Here is a 14,080-nt window from a genome sequence, read left to right as displayed (position 1 = left end):
AGCTAACTCATCTGCCCTTTGATTTTCTTTTCTGTTTATATGAACAAACTTGCAAAAATCAAACTGACTACATAGTGCCATAGCCTTTTGATTAAGCTCCTTCAAATGAGGACTTCTTGTCTGGTAATGCCCTTGCATTTGCTTTATAATAAGCTGAGAATCTCCTCTTACTTCCAATTCTTTAACTTGACTTTGAAGACAACCCTCCAAACCAAGAATCAAAGCATTATACTCAGCTGCATTGTTAGTTGTGATACCTGGAAGCTCTTGTCCTCTTGCCCATACCTCTTGACCTTCAGGATTCATCAAGACTATCCCCCCGGCTCCTTGTTGGCATGAAGGACTAAAAGCCCCATCAAAATACAAAACAAAAGCTGTTGATGGTGTATCCCTTTCATCTTTAATGTTCTCCTTACATTTCTTTTCTTCTCCTAGATCCTCCCGCCCTGTGAGCAAATCTGCCATAGTGGACCTAGTGGTATTTTCAGTGACAAAAGAGAAAGAGAACTCTTGAAGCTCTGACAACCATTTTACAAATCTCCCCCCAGGATTAGGCTTGCGAACTAGATATGCTAATACAGACTGAGAGGTAAGGAAGAAAAATGGTCGAGGTAATAAATAGGAGCGAAACTTTCTGACTGAAAACACCAAAGAGAGAGCTTGCTGCTCCATTTCTTCATACCTTGTCTCCACATCTGTAAGTTGTCAGCTGGCATAATAGATGGGTTGCATTCTACCTGCCTCTCCTTTTTGTAGCAATACAGCACCAACTGAATGCAAAGATACACTTGGATTTACATAAAAGTCTTGAGACCAATCAGGGGGCTTCAATATTGGGCCCTTACTCATGGCCTCCTTAAGTAGTTGGAAAGACTCTTGTTGCTCCACACCCCATTGGAAAGAAACTCCTTTTCTTGTCAACAAGTTCATGGGATGCACTATCTCTGTGAAATCATCACAAAAGCGTTGATAATACTTACTCTTTCCTAGAATTCTGCGAACACCAGTGATACTCTCAGGACTTGGCAATGCCATGATTGCTTGAACCTTGTCAGGATCCATTTGCAAGCCTTCTTGAGACACAATATGCCCCAACAAGACTACTTTTGTTTGAGCCAAATGACACTTGCTAGGATTTAGACACCCTTTTGCTTCATCAATCCTAGCTAAGGCCATCTTTAACTTTTCCATGTGATCTATGCGCCGAGAATAAATGCAAAAATCATCCAAAAACACCCGTATGAACTTTCCCAAGTAAGGCTCCAGGACTTGACTCATGAACCTTTGAAAAGTAGCTGGTGCATTGGTCAACCCAAAAGGCATCACTCTGTAAGCAAAAACTCCCCAAGGTGTGACGAATGATGTTTTCTTTTGATCTTCCTCCCGAATACGAATTTGAAAGTATCCAGAATACCCATCACATACAAAATACATCTCATGCCCTGCTACTTGGTCTAGTATTTCATCTTGGAATGGCAAAGGAAAATGATCCCTCTTAGTGCATGCATTCAAAGGACGAAAGTCCACACAGACTCGCCACTTATTTCCTTTCTTTGTTGTGACAACTACAGGAGATATCCATTCTGAATCATCAACATGAAAGATGGATCCTGCCTCAAGTAATTGTGTTACCTCTTTCTTTAGTGCCTCAGCTTGGATCACCCCCAATCGCCTTAAGCGTTGCACAACTGGCTTGCTTTCTGGCTTCAACTCAATCTTGTGCTCCACAAGAGAGACTGGTCGAACCTGTGAATAGCTTGTTGCAAAGAGACATGGAAAATCATCTAGCATATCCAAGTACTGGAGCTTCTCACTACCTGATAGAGAATCACCAAGAAGCTCTTCATTGCGTTGGCGTCGTTTAGTGTGCTCCACATCCTCCACATGAAGTGTCTCTATAGGATCTTCTTGCACCACCACCTTGTTCCTTCCTGACTCATCCCGATCAGCACCAAGACAAAGACCAAAGGCCACTCCTTCCACCTCACCCTCTGAGTTGGACTCCTCGGAGCTACACCCTGTCTCTTCTTCTTCATCGGTTAAGTCAGAGCTTGAACTCTCTGATGTTGAAGACGACTCCTTGACAACTTCCTTCTTGCGGCTTCTGATGTTGTAGCACACCTTCTTATCATTTCCCTGCAAAATCAATTCTCCAGTATCCCACTTTTGAACAGCCTTCACCTTGCGTAGCCAAGGCCTTCCCAAAATCAATGGATAGGCACGTGCATCTGGCTTGGTAGGGATCACCTGAAAAGTAGTCGGCACAGAAATTCCACATACATCCACTTCTAGATTCTTCACAACTCCCAAGGTCTTAACCCTAGTGTTGTCAGCCAATTTGATGCGATAAGGAGAGGTAGTACTAGAGTATTTTAAATCAGCATCAATCATGGTTTTCTCACTCATGACATTAATCGATGCACCTCCATCAATGTACACATTAGAAATCACTTGACCATCAATGATCACATCAACCACAGATACATCATCACCAACATCTATATCTACCTTTTGAACAACAGGATTGGCACTTTTCTTCTTTTTCTTCTTTGACACCCTTGTGCTTGCTAGTTTTCCTCATTCCTTCCGTAGTTTTGGAGACAAAGCAAGTAATTGACCAAAGGTGATATGAGCTTCCTTTTCTTTAAGGTCAGACAACAAGTCATAGCTTCCAATTCCTTGTCCTAAAGGAAAGTCTGACTGGCTAATTCTCCTTCTAGATGCCTTCTTTTTCTTACTACGGTGTTCCTCTTCCTGATGTTCCTCATCTACTTCTTCCTTGCTTTCTTCTTCTTCTTTTGGTTTACCACGCCCCCGTTTAGCCATCATTACCTCTCTTTCCTCATCCCCTGAAGAAGCTTCTAACAAGGATACTTGTTTTTCTTCTTTCTTTCTCAATCTAGGACACTCGGGGCGATAGTGACCTTTTTCATTACATTCATAGCAAGTGACCCCACTCCTATCTCGAGGCCTATCTTCACTCTTTGGTGCTCTAGGTTGTCGTGCATTAACCAAATGCAATTTCAAATCAGCAAACTCTGCCATCAATTGGGAGATATTATGATCTAACTCAAAGGACTTTGGTACCTGAGGAGTGACCATTACCTCCACCTTAGAAGTTGAAGCTGTTGAAGACACAAAAGAGGATTAGATCTTTAGAGAAGCTTCTTTCTTGGTCGCAATGCGAAGCGCCTCCACGTATGTTGTTGGATCTTTACTCATTACCTTTGAACGAAGACGAGGCTCCAAAGCCATAACAAATTTGCTCATCTTTAAGTGCTCCATCCTTGAGAGACTTTAAGGGGCCGATGATGCCGATGCCACAGCTCGCAAAGCTGCCCTTTCATACTTTGTCCATAAAGTTTCATATCGGATTGCCAACGCAGAGACCAACTCACCCTCTCCTTGACAGAACCGGTCCAACTGCAACATCAAAGCATTTCGCGACTCCACTGCCCCAAATCTCTGCTTCATTGCTGCCACCACTTGGTCCCAGTCCTCCTTGGTAGAGTCCGGCAAGGTCTCATGCCAACTCAAGGCTACACCTTCAAGAAAATCAGGCAAAATCTCCGCCCGATCCTTCATGGACCATCCAGAAAGCCGGCATCCTCGAACAAAATCCCGAAGATAAGACTCCGGGTCCTCCCCTTGGGTTCCTCGAAACACTGGAATCTTCACCATGATGAAACACAAAAAGGAAACACCAAGATCCAAATAATATCCCAAACAAGATCCGAACAAGATCCCACAGAGCCTTAGTATACCAAGACCAACTGATTATGCATAACCACTTGTTGAAAACCCTCCACAATGTGATCCTCAACAAAATCTTCAAAAATAAGTGACCAACCAGCACCATGAAAACATTGTGTATACATGCATTCTAGAATCACCCTTCTCACAATAGAAAGTGCACATAAAAGCTTCAAGATATTGTAATCTTCATCATTTGCATAGCAAAAGAAGTCGAAAGCATTAAGAATCACCACTCCACTGTTATAGTCGAAAACTACCCAAAGACTCAACTCTTCTTCACACCAAGCTGCCAGTGCATGGATCGATCCCCAATTTATCATTGTGCCTGCTGCCGGCGTTGTCGATTCACCAACATATTCAACAGTGCAAACATAAAGGATATGATAATGGTGACTGTGCGAATAGCTTGAGCATCACCTTCACAATCTTCAAGTTCTCTTAAACGGGCTGCAATCTCTTCTAACGGAGTTCTTCCAGGCATCTTCTTTATCACATCAGAAAACACATGCCTATACTAGGCATAACATGTAATCAAGTACACTCGAGACCGTTCAGTAAGGTGGGATGAATCCAATACCAAACGTACCCGGCGTCTCCACCAAAAGATGTGACATGAAGTTGGGGGTAATAAACTTCACGCACCTCTTCACTTCCTGCAGCATTCGAACTGACTGCCAAAGATACTTATCATTGAGAATGAGACATTAGAAAGAAGCTTTTATGCCAAGATACCACACCATACTTTCCTCCCTTAGATGAGAATGAAGATGGTAACATCCCAAGTGATGTTGTAGTCAAGCATAGGGAGAAGGAAAGGATCAGCAGAGGCCATAATCTCAGCAAGCCGGTCTGCACCAAAGAGAAGAGCGATACATTGTTGAAAGAAGATCTTGCGGCTCAACATGACATGAACTGATATATATCGAGGAGTTTGAAGGGGCTGATTAGGTCGGATGGGTAGATTCCGAGGAAACATTGCACCTCCTTCATAGACACCTTTATACTTAGCTCAAAACACTCTACAAACTGTCATTAGACACAGAGGCCTATAACTTTCAGTAGAGATATGATATCAAAGATTCAAGTACACAAAGAGATGCGCCTTGAGATGGGCTTCGCGCTGATATAAGTTTCATTGAAAACAGACAGACGGTTGAAGAGATATGGACAGTTTACTGGAAGGGGGTAAAAACTGTCATGAAAACAGACTGTCAAACACAGAGACTCATAACTTTTTGCAGTAGTATCTGATTCAAGATCTGATTACATAGGAACATGCGCCTTGAAGAGAGCTTCGCGCTGATATAAATTTCATTACAATCGGACCATCGAGCAGAAAGTTATGAGCAAAACACTAACAGGGGGTCAAACTGTCATGAAAACTACCCTCCACCCAGGCTAATTTCGCCTAAGCAGGATGCTCCCTCAAGACTCCACCTTCATCAACGATCCACCCCTCATAGATTTCGCCTAGAAGAGGGGAAGAAGTTTGCATAGTGGCTCGGGAAACAAATGGACCATGTGTGCACAGTGAGCAGCCGAATAGAAAGAACTTTTAAGGCTTTGAAAGAAAGAAAAGGGAAGAGACACTCAAGAGAGAGAGAACCTGAAGTGACCTTCATTACAAATAGAGTGAGAATCCACCTCAACACTACAAACACAAGGGAGAAGAAGAGGTTTCATACATACAAGAGGGAGCGGAAGCTCCAAGACTACTCATAGAGAGAGAATAAACTAGAGAGAGAAGGACTCAAGAGTCTACATAAGAGAATATCTACAAGAGGAAGAGAAGGCTCATGGAAGAGGCTTGGGGAGACTAGAACTACAGCAACATAAGGCCTAATGGTGGAAGAGACTCTGCTGAACAAGGGAGAGGAGGGCTCCTTTTATAGAGACTTTGTTACCCTCCTTCACCCATTTACAATTGCTGCCTGTAGATTCCTTTCCCCATCAATCACGTAAGCACGTATGTCACCATCCATGTCCTTTTTGGCTACTCTTGCCATGTGTCCCATCAAAAGATGCTCAAGACTCTTAAAATATTGAGGAAGTCAAGAGTCTCCTCACATGGAGCCCATAGGGACCCTCTTTTCCACATGTCCACATCCTCCTTATTCCACATACGAGTTCTAGAAGGATTCCTCTTGACTTCATACTCCTCCACATGCCTTCCACACGCTTGGCATGTGGCCTCTCTTATATTATTGGAACACATGGACATGAGCCCACCTCTTTATATGACTCACCCTTTCTATCTTCTAAAAAACTCATAATATCCCATACACAAATAACTCTCACCCCATACCAAGGTATTTATAATTCATACCTATGGTATTTACAATGAGCCATTCCACTCATCCTCTCAATCCCATACAATATCATAGAAAATAGAAATAAGTGAGAGCCACTAGGATATCACTTGATACTCAAACCCTTATCAAACATAGAGAAAAACAATATCAATGCCAAGTTAAAAATATCAAATTTTGGCGTCACAGCGGGTCAGAGGGGGTGGCTGTCCTTTTCAGATCACACATGAGACCACTCATATCTGTGGTACGGAGAGAAGAGCACGCTCGACACATGTGGGTACGAATCCAGCCACCAGATACATGATTAATCTTCATTGCGGTGTGCTATTTCCCCCTAGATACATCATCGTAAGCACACAAGGTCACTACAGAGGGACACAGCCCATATGAGACGATATATGATGACATCATAGAGTTCTCCAGGTAGGGTGATATCCTTCTTCTGGGTGACTTCAATGCACGTATAAGGGATAGACAGGTAGGCCTACTGGATTTTGCATCTAATTCTCTCATAGTGCCGAAGCTAGATGCAGCAGAGCTTGAGATAGTGAGACACTCAACAGAAGCAGCACAGGTGACAGGGTATGAGCGAGACCTACTTGAGTTGAGGGCAGTTCATGATCTGATAATATATAATGGTCTCCAGAGATGGTCATCATCTAGCGGGCTCACTTGTGTCCCACAGTGTGGGGGAACAAGCACAGTGGACTACCTAGTGGGTCCCTTAGCATTTGTGTCCCCCCCCCCTCCCCCCACTCGGGGCTTGTCACTCATACCTAGCCTTTCGTTTATCTACTATTATGCCAATCACCCATCCCACATCCACTCGGGTCTAGATCCATTTTGACCCCGTCTATGTTAGCCATTTAGCCCAGGAGCTTCCGGTCTCACTACTTGGAGATGATGGAGATCTCGCCCATGCCTCGGACACCCTCGCCTCAGTGGTACAAGACGCCACCATCAAATGTTTCCCCACGACTCGATCCGCACATGACCCAACCGCGAAGATGCCCCAAAACCCTTGGTATGATGATGAGTGCAAAGAGACGAGAGCTTACCTCACACATGAGCGAGCCCTAGGCCATCTGACATCAGCAGAGGCACAGCCGATCTCCCAACGATTGACACGACGTAAGAGGCGGGCTTTCCTCAACACAAGATGGATGAGGTGACCAGATCATTCAAAGGAGGAGACCCTACCATTGGATGGGGGCTTCTATCAGAGGGGAAGCCTCCTATTCTTATCACAGATCCAGAAGTTTGGCACACATATGCATGCTCATAGTCCTCTATGCCCAGGCCCACTACCTGTCACCTATTCACTACATAAAATGTGCGGACTGCACTTCGTACCGGAAAGCACAGGATCATGAGGGCTTACGGACTAAGCATTTCGCACATGGGCAGGAGGTCTTAGCCTTGGTTCTTGAATAGATGTTCAACCATTAGGTATGCCACGACTTCCCACCAACTTGGAGCACCACCACTATTGTACAGATACACAAAAAAAGAGACCCCATAGATACTGGGAACTATCGCACCCTCATGATCAGCCACACAAACTGGCCAAGATTTATGGATCGATACTAGAGAGAGAGATCAGTAGTCATATAGAGGCACGAGGGCAGCGGGCACTAGGGCAGGCGGGAGGCAGCACTCTACTCTAGATCACATCTTCACCCTAAGGGCTATCATTGAGGAGGCGAGATCCAGACACCAGAAAGTCTACACATGCTTCGTAGACTTTCGGAAGGCCTTCGACACTGTCCCACAATCCCACATAATCCAGAGAGTGCAAGAGATGTAGATTCCAGAGACGTTGATCTGGGGTGTGATGATCCTATATGAGACAGTCATAGTATGTGCCCCAGGTGGTCTATCGGATTGGGTCGAGAGCACGATTGCGGTGAAGCATGGTTGCCCCCTCCCACCGACTCTCTTCGGACTTTATATCGATGAGATCACATCCTTCATAGATCGCCTAGGGAGCGAGGGATCATTATTGGGCGACCTCATGATACAGATATTGCTATGTGTTAATGACATAGTTCTTATATCATCCTCAGCGGAAGGATTGCAGAGACATCTAGAGGCTTAGAGGTGTTCGACAGAGAGAGAGACCTGACAGTCAACCTTGGGAAGACCAGGGTTATGGTCTTCAACACCTCACGCGCAATGCTCCGCCGACTTAGCTTTACCTATCGTGGCGAGCCAGTGGAGATAGTGCAGTCCTACGCCTATTTGGGAGCAATTTTCACAGGACCCATCTTCACGATGACCCATGCAGCCCACGCACGACTCACACGGGGGCATAGTTTGGCTTGACTAGAGCGACAAGGCTTCCAAGTGCGTTTCCTAGACCACCAATGAAGGGCTGGCTTTTCAATACGCTAGTGCGACCGACTACCATGTATGCTGCACCCTTCTGGGGATTCGATCTCCCAAGGACAAACTAGAGGAAATTTGAGAGGTTACAGGTGATTATGGGGTCTGGGATGCTCCGGTGCAAGCCCTCAGTCCCACATGAGATAGTGCACGCAGAGTTCGCCATGACACCCCTTTAGGTTGATGCCATCTTTCCACAGAGTTTGGGACTTACCTTATTGGAGACTTCTGAGGCTGGCCCTGGAGTCATCTAGACGACTAGCAAAGGACGGTGCTGACACATGGTATACATGCATATCCACATAGCTTGCCAGACACTGTGTCCAAATGGACAGGCTCCCCCCCTTTCAATATAGCATGGACGCGTCTCCTGAGTCAATCCCTCGAGATGAGATCAACCGTATCATACGGTTAGATCTCCTCCAGTTCCATACATCTTGGACTTGGGGGGAGGACCAGGAGCTCCCCACCAAGACCTAGTTCTACCGCGACCACTTCCGGAGAGTATCAAAGGAGGGATTCATCATCAAACCCCAGTATCTCGAGGACAGAGGAGTCTCACATGGGCTGAGGATTGCCATTGGACAGATGCGGGTTTCGTCCCATCAGTTGAGGATTGAGGCAAGGAGAGCCACAAGTATACCCAGAGAGTAGCGGATCTACATGCTATGTATGCTAGGGGTGGTTGAGACATAGGAGCACTTTCTTTGTGTTTGCCTAGCCTACTGTGAGATTTGGGGGCACTACCACTGTCTCTACCTGGAGGAGAGTGGCTTCGGTCCACTATCACGACTGATCCATTTCATGACCAGGTCTACATTGGGCTTTATCTGATGGAGATGCGTCAGCACTGGGAGACACTACTGCGACAGATCAGAGAGCAGCACGAGGGATAAACGACAATACATAGAGGCTGACCGGGCACAACGACGCATCACAGACTTCTACACATTTGAGTCAGCCCCAAGATAGTGGAGTGGAGGAGGATGAGCTGACTGACACGAGGGCAGCCTGGATCAGCAGAGAGAGCTGACGCGGTGCTGCCAAGAGAGGGATGCAGAGACCACGCGCGAGACAGAGAGTGCCCAAAACATATTCTATTGAGGTCCGACCTATCACAGCATTCCTTAGGGGGAACCGACAAAGACGAGGGGTCACTCTAGACATAGTCCAAAGAGTTCAGAGATCGAGGAGACCACGTCTCCCACCACAGCGTGAGACAACCTGACAAACGCAGATACGAGATATCTTCACAGCTCACCAAAGAGCCATCAATGTGTCAGGCTTTGGCTTCTAAGTCCCAGCTCCTGATTCAGTTTGTACTTGATAGGTTGATTTGATTCAGTTGACAATTGGTCTCTTATGATTTTGCTAGCATAGATTAGTACTCAGCAAGGGCCCTAGCGTGCCCTTTGCTCCAGGCCCTTGAGGCTTGTATGAGGTTTCCTTTCTGTGCACTTTGTCCCACAGGCCCGCGAGGCCTCCCGCGGACGTTCTTTTCTTTCTTTTCTCTTTGAGTCATTTGTCTCCTTCGCATTGCTGCTACGAAGTAAAAAAACCCTCTATATATATCGATACCACATATGTTTCCTTCAAACTCATCCGCTGAAAGGTAGTACGTAGTTTAACGCTTTCGCTTACCCGTGGTGGCAGTTTTCATAACGACTCTTTTCTTAAGCTGCTAATTGTGGAGTCCTTTGTTTGACGTACATTTGTTATCTTTTCTTGTTCTCTTTTAAAGAAGTTCTTCGCTTATAGAGTTTGACGGTGATCCAAGCAGCAGACAGACATCATTTCTCTATCAATGAGCTTATTTTTAAAAAAATACAAATGCATATTTACCGAACTCATATAGCTGCAGAGCTCGTAATGGCTGGCCTCTGTTTCTTGCAATTTCTCTGAATTCTGGCAGCACCCTCGAGCCCCACGGAAGCCTAGCTAAGGTGGACGCTCCGGATGTTGCTGTCTATCATTTCCCACAGTTGAACAAATAAAGAATAGGAAGACTTGCCATTACAGCACGCAGCTACTCTATCCTCCACACAAACCACTTAAAATGGATCATTACACGAGATGCAAAAAGAAATTATTACTACCTCCAGTAAAGCATTGCGAGGCGCAGACGGATCACTTCCCTTCACAAGGCCATAACGCATGATTCTTTTAGGACAGGCCATAAAGACAAACTATACTCCTTCACAAAAATCCATCCAGGGATTGGTACGTACCCCAACCAATTTGAGCAGAGGGCAAAGAAAAGAGAGGACGCTCCCCTTCTGTCCTGCAGCAGAGGTCCCTGCTAAGTCGTTGCCCTCCAGAGCCTCACCTCTTTCGCCCAAGTTTGCAAAACAGGGATAGAAGAGTCGCCATCTCCGAGGATTGGCTTGATGTTTGCTCGAGAGTATTGACGTGGGTAAAACTGCATTTGTGCAAGGACTTGGCGGAAGGCACACAAGATACATCTTCACTCCTTAGCCGTTCAATCTCATTGTCTTGTTCAGATATATACCCAACTCCCCCATGCCTGGGTCCTCCATGCTTGGGTCCCCCACGGTCCTCATATCTTCTCCGCTCTCTAAGTTACGTTTGATACAGAGAGTCCACACTTAGGTGGCGGCGGCGAATACATAAGGTGCAGGGGAAGAGTTCTCCATCAAATTCCTCGTGGATGTAAGTGCCTCACGCTTCAGATTTTGTTAAGAGACTAATGGCCCCAGTCTCTAAGCGGCCAAACTAACCAATCGGAGAGCCACGGAATTATAGTCGGCACGCAGCCCATTAGAGACAGGACTCCGTGCTTTTCTATTCCTTCCTAAGTGGATGCCACTTCAGGCCAAGGGAGTGGGCAACCAACGTAGGAATGCCACTTCATGCTACGGGGTGGGCAGCCAAGTGGCGGCCACAAGGTAAACGAGCCAATCTCAGGCTATTCCAAGGTCAATCTAGCAATGCCAAGCTTCGCACCACAACCAAAGTTTGTACCAAGCTTCCTAGGTTCATCTACTACTGCAGGTTCGGGCAAGTAATGTGTGTGTGTGTGTGTGTGTGTGTAGAAGACATTACAACACCCCTTTCCATAGTGAAGAGAAGACAATTTAAAGAAGGAATGAGAAATGTTTAATGACAAACTTTAAAATAAATAGAAAATCGACTATGAATGAAGTAGCATCACTAGAGGGTGAACATTTTTTTAGGAAAAAATGAAATGTGAAAAGGCGAGCTTTGATAAGTCGTTGGCAACATCATTTTTATTGAAGAGGGGAATCTGCCTACCTGCCACCATCCAACAAGAAAAACGTGGTGAGATCCCACTTAAACCTTGGTTGGGAAGACAGGTGTCATAAACACCCCTCCCTTGTTATCGGGAAAGAAATGGGGGGTGAAGAATGGAAGAAGTGGGCGCTTAGAGTATTAGTAAGAAAGGGTTAAATTAGAAAGGAAAAGAAATTAAGGGTGAGGAGGGAAGGAAAGAAATGAGGAGGGATGGCGGGGGGGGGGATAAAATTGTAAGGGCAATAGGTTAGGACAACAAAGAAATAGAGGAGGAGATTGTAGGAAATTAAGGGGAAGGAGGGGGGAAGTTTTAAATAATTAGTAGCCTTAAGGAGGGTTAGAGGGAGAAGGAAATAGAGATAGAGGAAGAGAAATGAAAAAAATTGTAATTAAAATTTTAAATGAAGGGCAAGGTGGGGTAAAGAATAAGGTAAGCAAAAATTCAGGAGGAGGGGTTGGAATTGGGTTTTTGAAATAGGGGGGAAGGGGGGGGGGAGGGGAAGGGGAGAGGGGGAGCACGGGGGCGAGGGGGGGGCATTGTAGTTTTAATAAAAGGGTTGGAAATGGGTTTTTGAGGGAGGGAGGGGTTGCAAACCGATTTAAAGAAATAAAGAATAAATTTAAAGAAATCACAAGAAATAAATAAGGAAAACTTAAAGAAATAAAGAATAAATTAAGTAATTAGGGGAAGAGAAAAGATTTATGTAAAAATTTGAGTTTCTTCAAAGAGTGATGCGTTCTCTAGCGATGGCGGTAGGGATAGGGCAATTCTTAGCGATGGTGACGACAAGACCAATGACGGCGGCAAAGATAGGGTGGGAGCTCACTCTACCAAAGTATCCCCCTGTACCCTATTGGGCTAGAATTGCCAACATTGAATCGTGAGGACAACAGTAAAATAGATCTCATCATGCAAGATCTCGAGCAAACCAAAGAGAATGCTAAAGATGGTACGAAATCGGGCTTCACATTCCATGTGGAGGACTGTGATATACAGCACGCCGGCGGTGCTACTTTCAGAGAAATACTGAGTTCGCTCAAAACTGCCTCCAACAACTGCCTATCGCCTTCAAGAAAGAAAACATTAGAAAAGTCTAAAAGTGTTGTTTTTTCAGTGCCAAAACAAGATAGACAAACCAATGGAGCAAGACAAAATCCAGTGCAACAGACGCAAGCAGGGGCACCCATGTAGGACGTGCAGAGAAACTCCTATGCTGGAGCTGTTCAAGGCGGAGGTCGAAGCCTCTTCAAAGCGCCGCAAGCCGCAAAGCAAACAACGTGGGAATGGCTCTCCCCACGGGCCAAACGTATCTTCGGTGATCCCTCCAGCACAGTACTGGAAAAGCTCGCTAGCGCAGATGGAAGCTCTTTCAAAGGTAAGCTTCCAACAGTAAAGGTTCACAATAGAATGCTAAATGAAATGACAAAATGGCTTTGCTCTTGTGCGGTAGTTGGGTTTATCCATGGTCCACACCCTCCTACGATGTTTCTTGAGGGATGGATTAGGAACTTCTAGTCGCAAAAAGGTTTAAACATCAGGAGTATTTGTTTCCTCCGAAACGGATATATCGTCTCTATCTTTCAAAAGGCAAAAATGGCAATGGAAGTAGTGCAGAAAGGTACGTGGACGATTAGAAACCGACCCCTTTCAGTCGGGGAAAATTTTATTGTGAGCTTTTTAATGCGAGCTTTTTTGGAAATTTATCAAAGTTTGTGAGCTTTTTTAGAGTCCCATAAAAAAAGACCTACTAATCAAAAAATAACAAAGTAATTACTTATCCTGTATCTATGGATTTATCCTAGGAAATACCAAAGCAATTAGCAATTCTATGGACTAAAAAAGACAAAGCTATTAATAAAAGTAATTTATATTGCAAGTCAGTAATAAATGATATCATATATAAAAATGAGCCATCACAATACCAGCAAATATGTATTATGCATTCAAGTCTATGGATTGTTGCTAAGGCAACAAAGGTTTAATGAAACTTCAAGTAAGCATATGCCAATTTTCATGTAGTTCTATTATTTGAAAAGGCCAAAGCAATTAGTAAAATGTTCCACATTAAGAACATTGTGTTGACTCAACACAACAAATTTTGAGCAAAAAAAAGTGTCACATCAAAAAGTGGGCTATCATAACACCAACCAAGTTTATATTTTGCATTCAGGTCTATGGATTGATCCTAGGTCGACTAAGCACTAATGAAACATCCATAGTGGAAAGGGTTGGTTGATGAATAAGCATGTGTTGATTTGGATCCAATCCCAATACACGGATGAAGATGTAATAGATATGTTTGCATGCCAGGTAAGGTTTTTGACCCAACTCTCTTTTTTGAAAATCTGGACAT

At 44.7% G+C, this 14,080-nt stretch overlaps 1 protein-coding gene across 3 annotated transcripts in view; it reads right to left on the bottom strand.

Moving 5' to 3' along the window:
• LOC147896978 (Thioredoxin family protein) overlaps positions 1 to 11,073 on the bottom strand; it is an 85,094-nt gene extending 74,021 nt beyond the window's left edge. The window contains exons 1-3 of one of the 3 annotated variants that reach the window (XM_087381418.1): positions 10,682 to 11,073; positions 10,550 to 10,588; positions 10,296 to 10,419 (exon numbers count right to left, since the gene is read on the bottom strand). In XM_087381418.1, the coding sequence (XP_087237544.1) occupies positions 10,296 to 10,419; positions 10,550 to 10,588; positions 10,682 to 10,915 (397 nt within the window). In that variant the 5' untranslated portion in view covers positions 10,916 to 11,073. The remainder of the gene's footprint in view (positions 1 to 10,295; positions 10,420 to 10,549; positions 10,589 to 10,681) is intronic. The other 2 variants (XM_087381417.1, XM_087381416.1) reach the window with 2 other exon arrangements.
• Between the last annotated feature and the right edge of the window lie 3,007 nt (positions 11,074 to 14,080).

This window comes from Dipteris shenzhenensis, chromosome 11, assembly GCF_047967505.1.
Source record: "Dipteris shenzhenensis isolate YYH24624 ecotype China chromosome 11, Dip_SZ_1.0, whole genome shotgun sequence".
NCBI classification, from domain to species: Eukaryota; Viridiplantae; Streptophyta; class Polypodiopsida; order Gleicheniales; family Dipteridaceae; genus Dipteris; species Dipteris shenzhenensis.
This window is presented reverse-complemented; position numbering and strand designations above follow the sequence as displayed.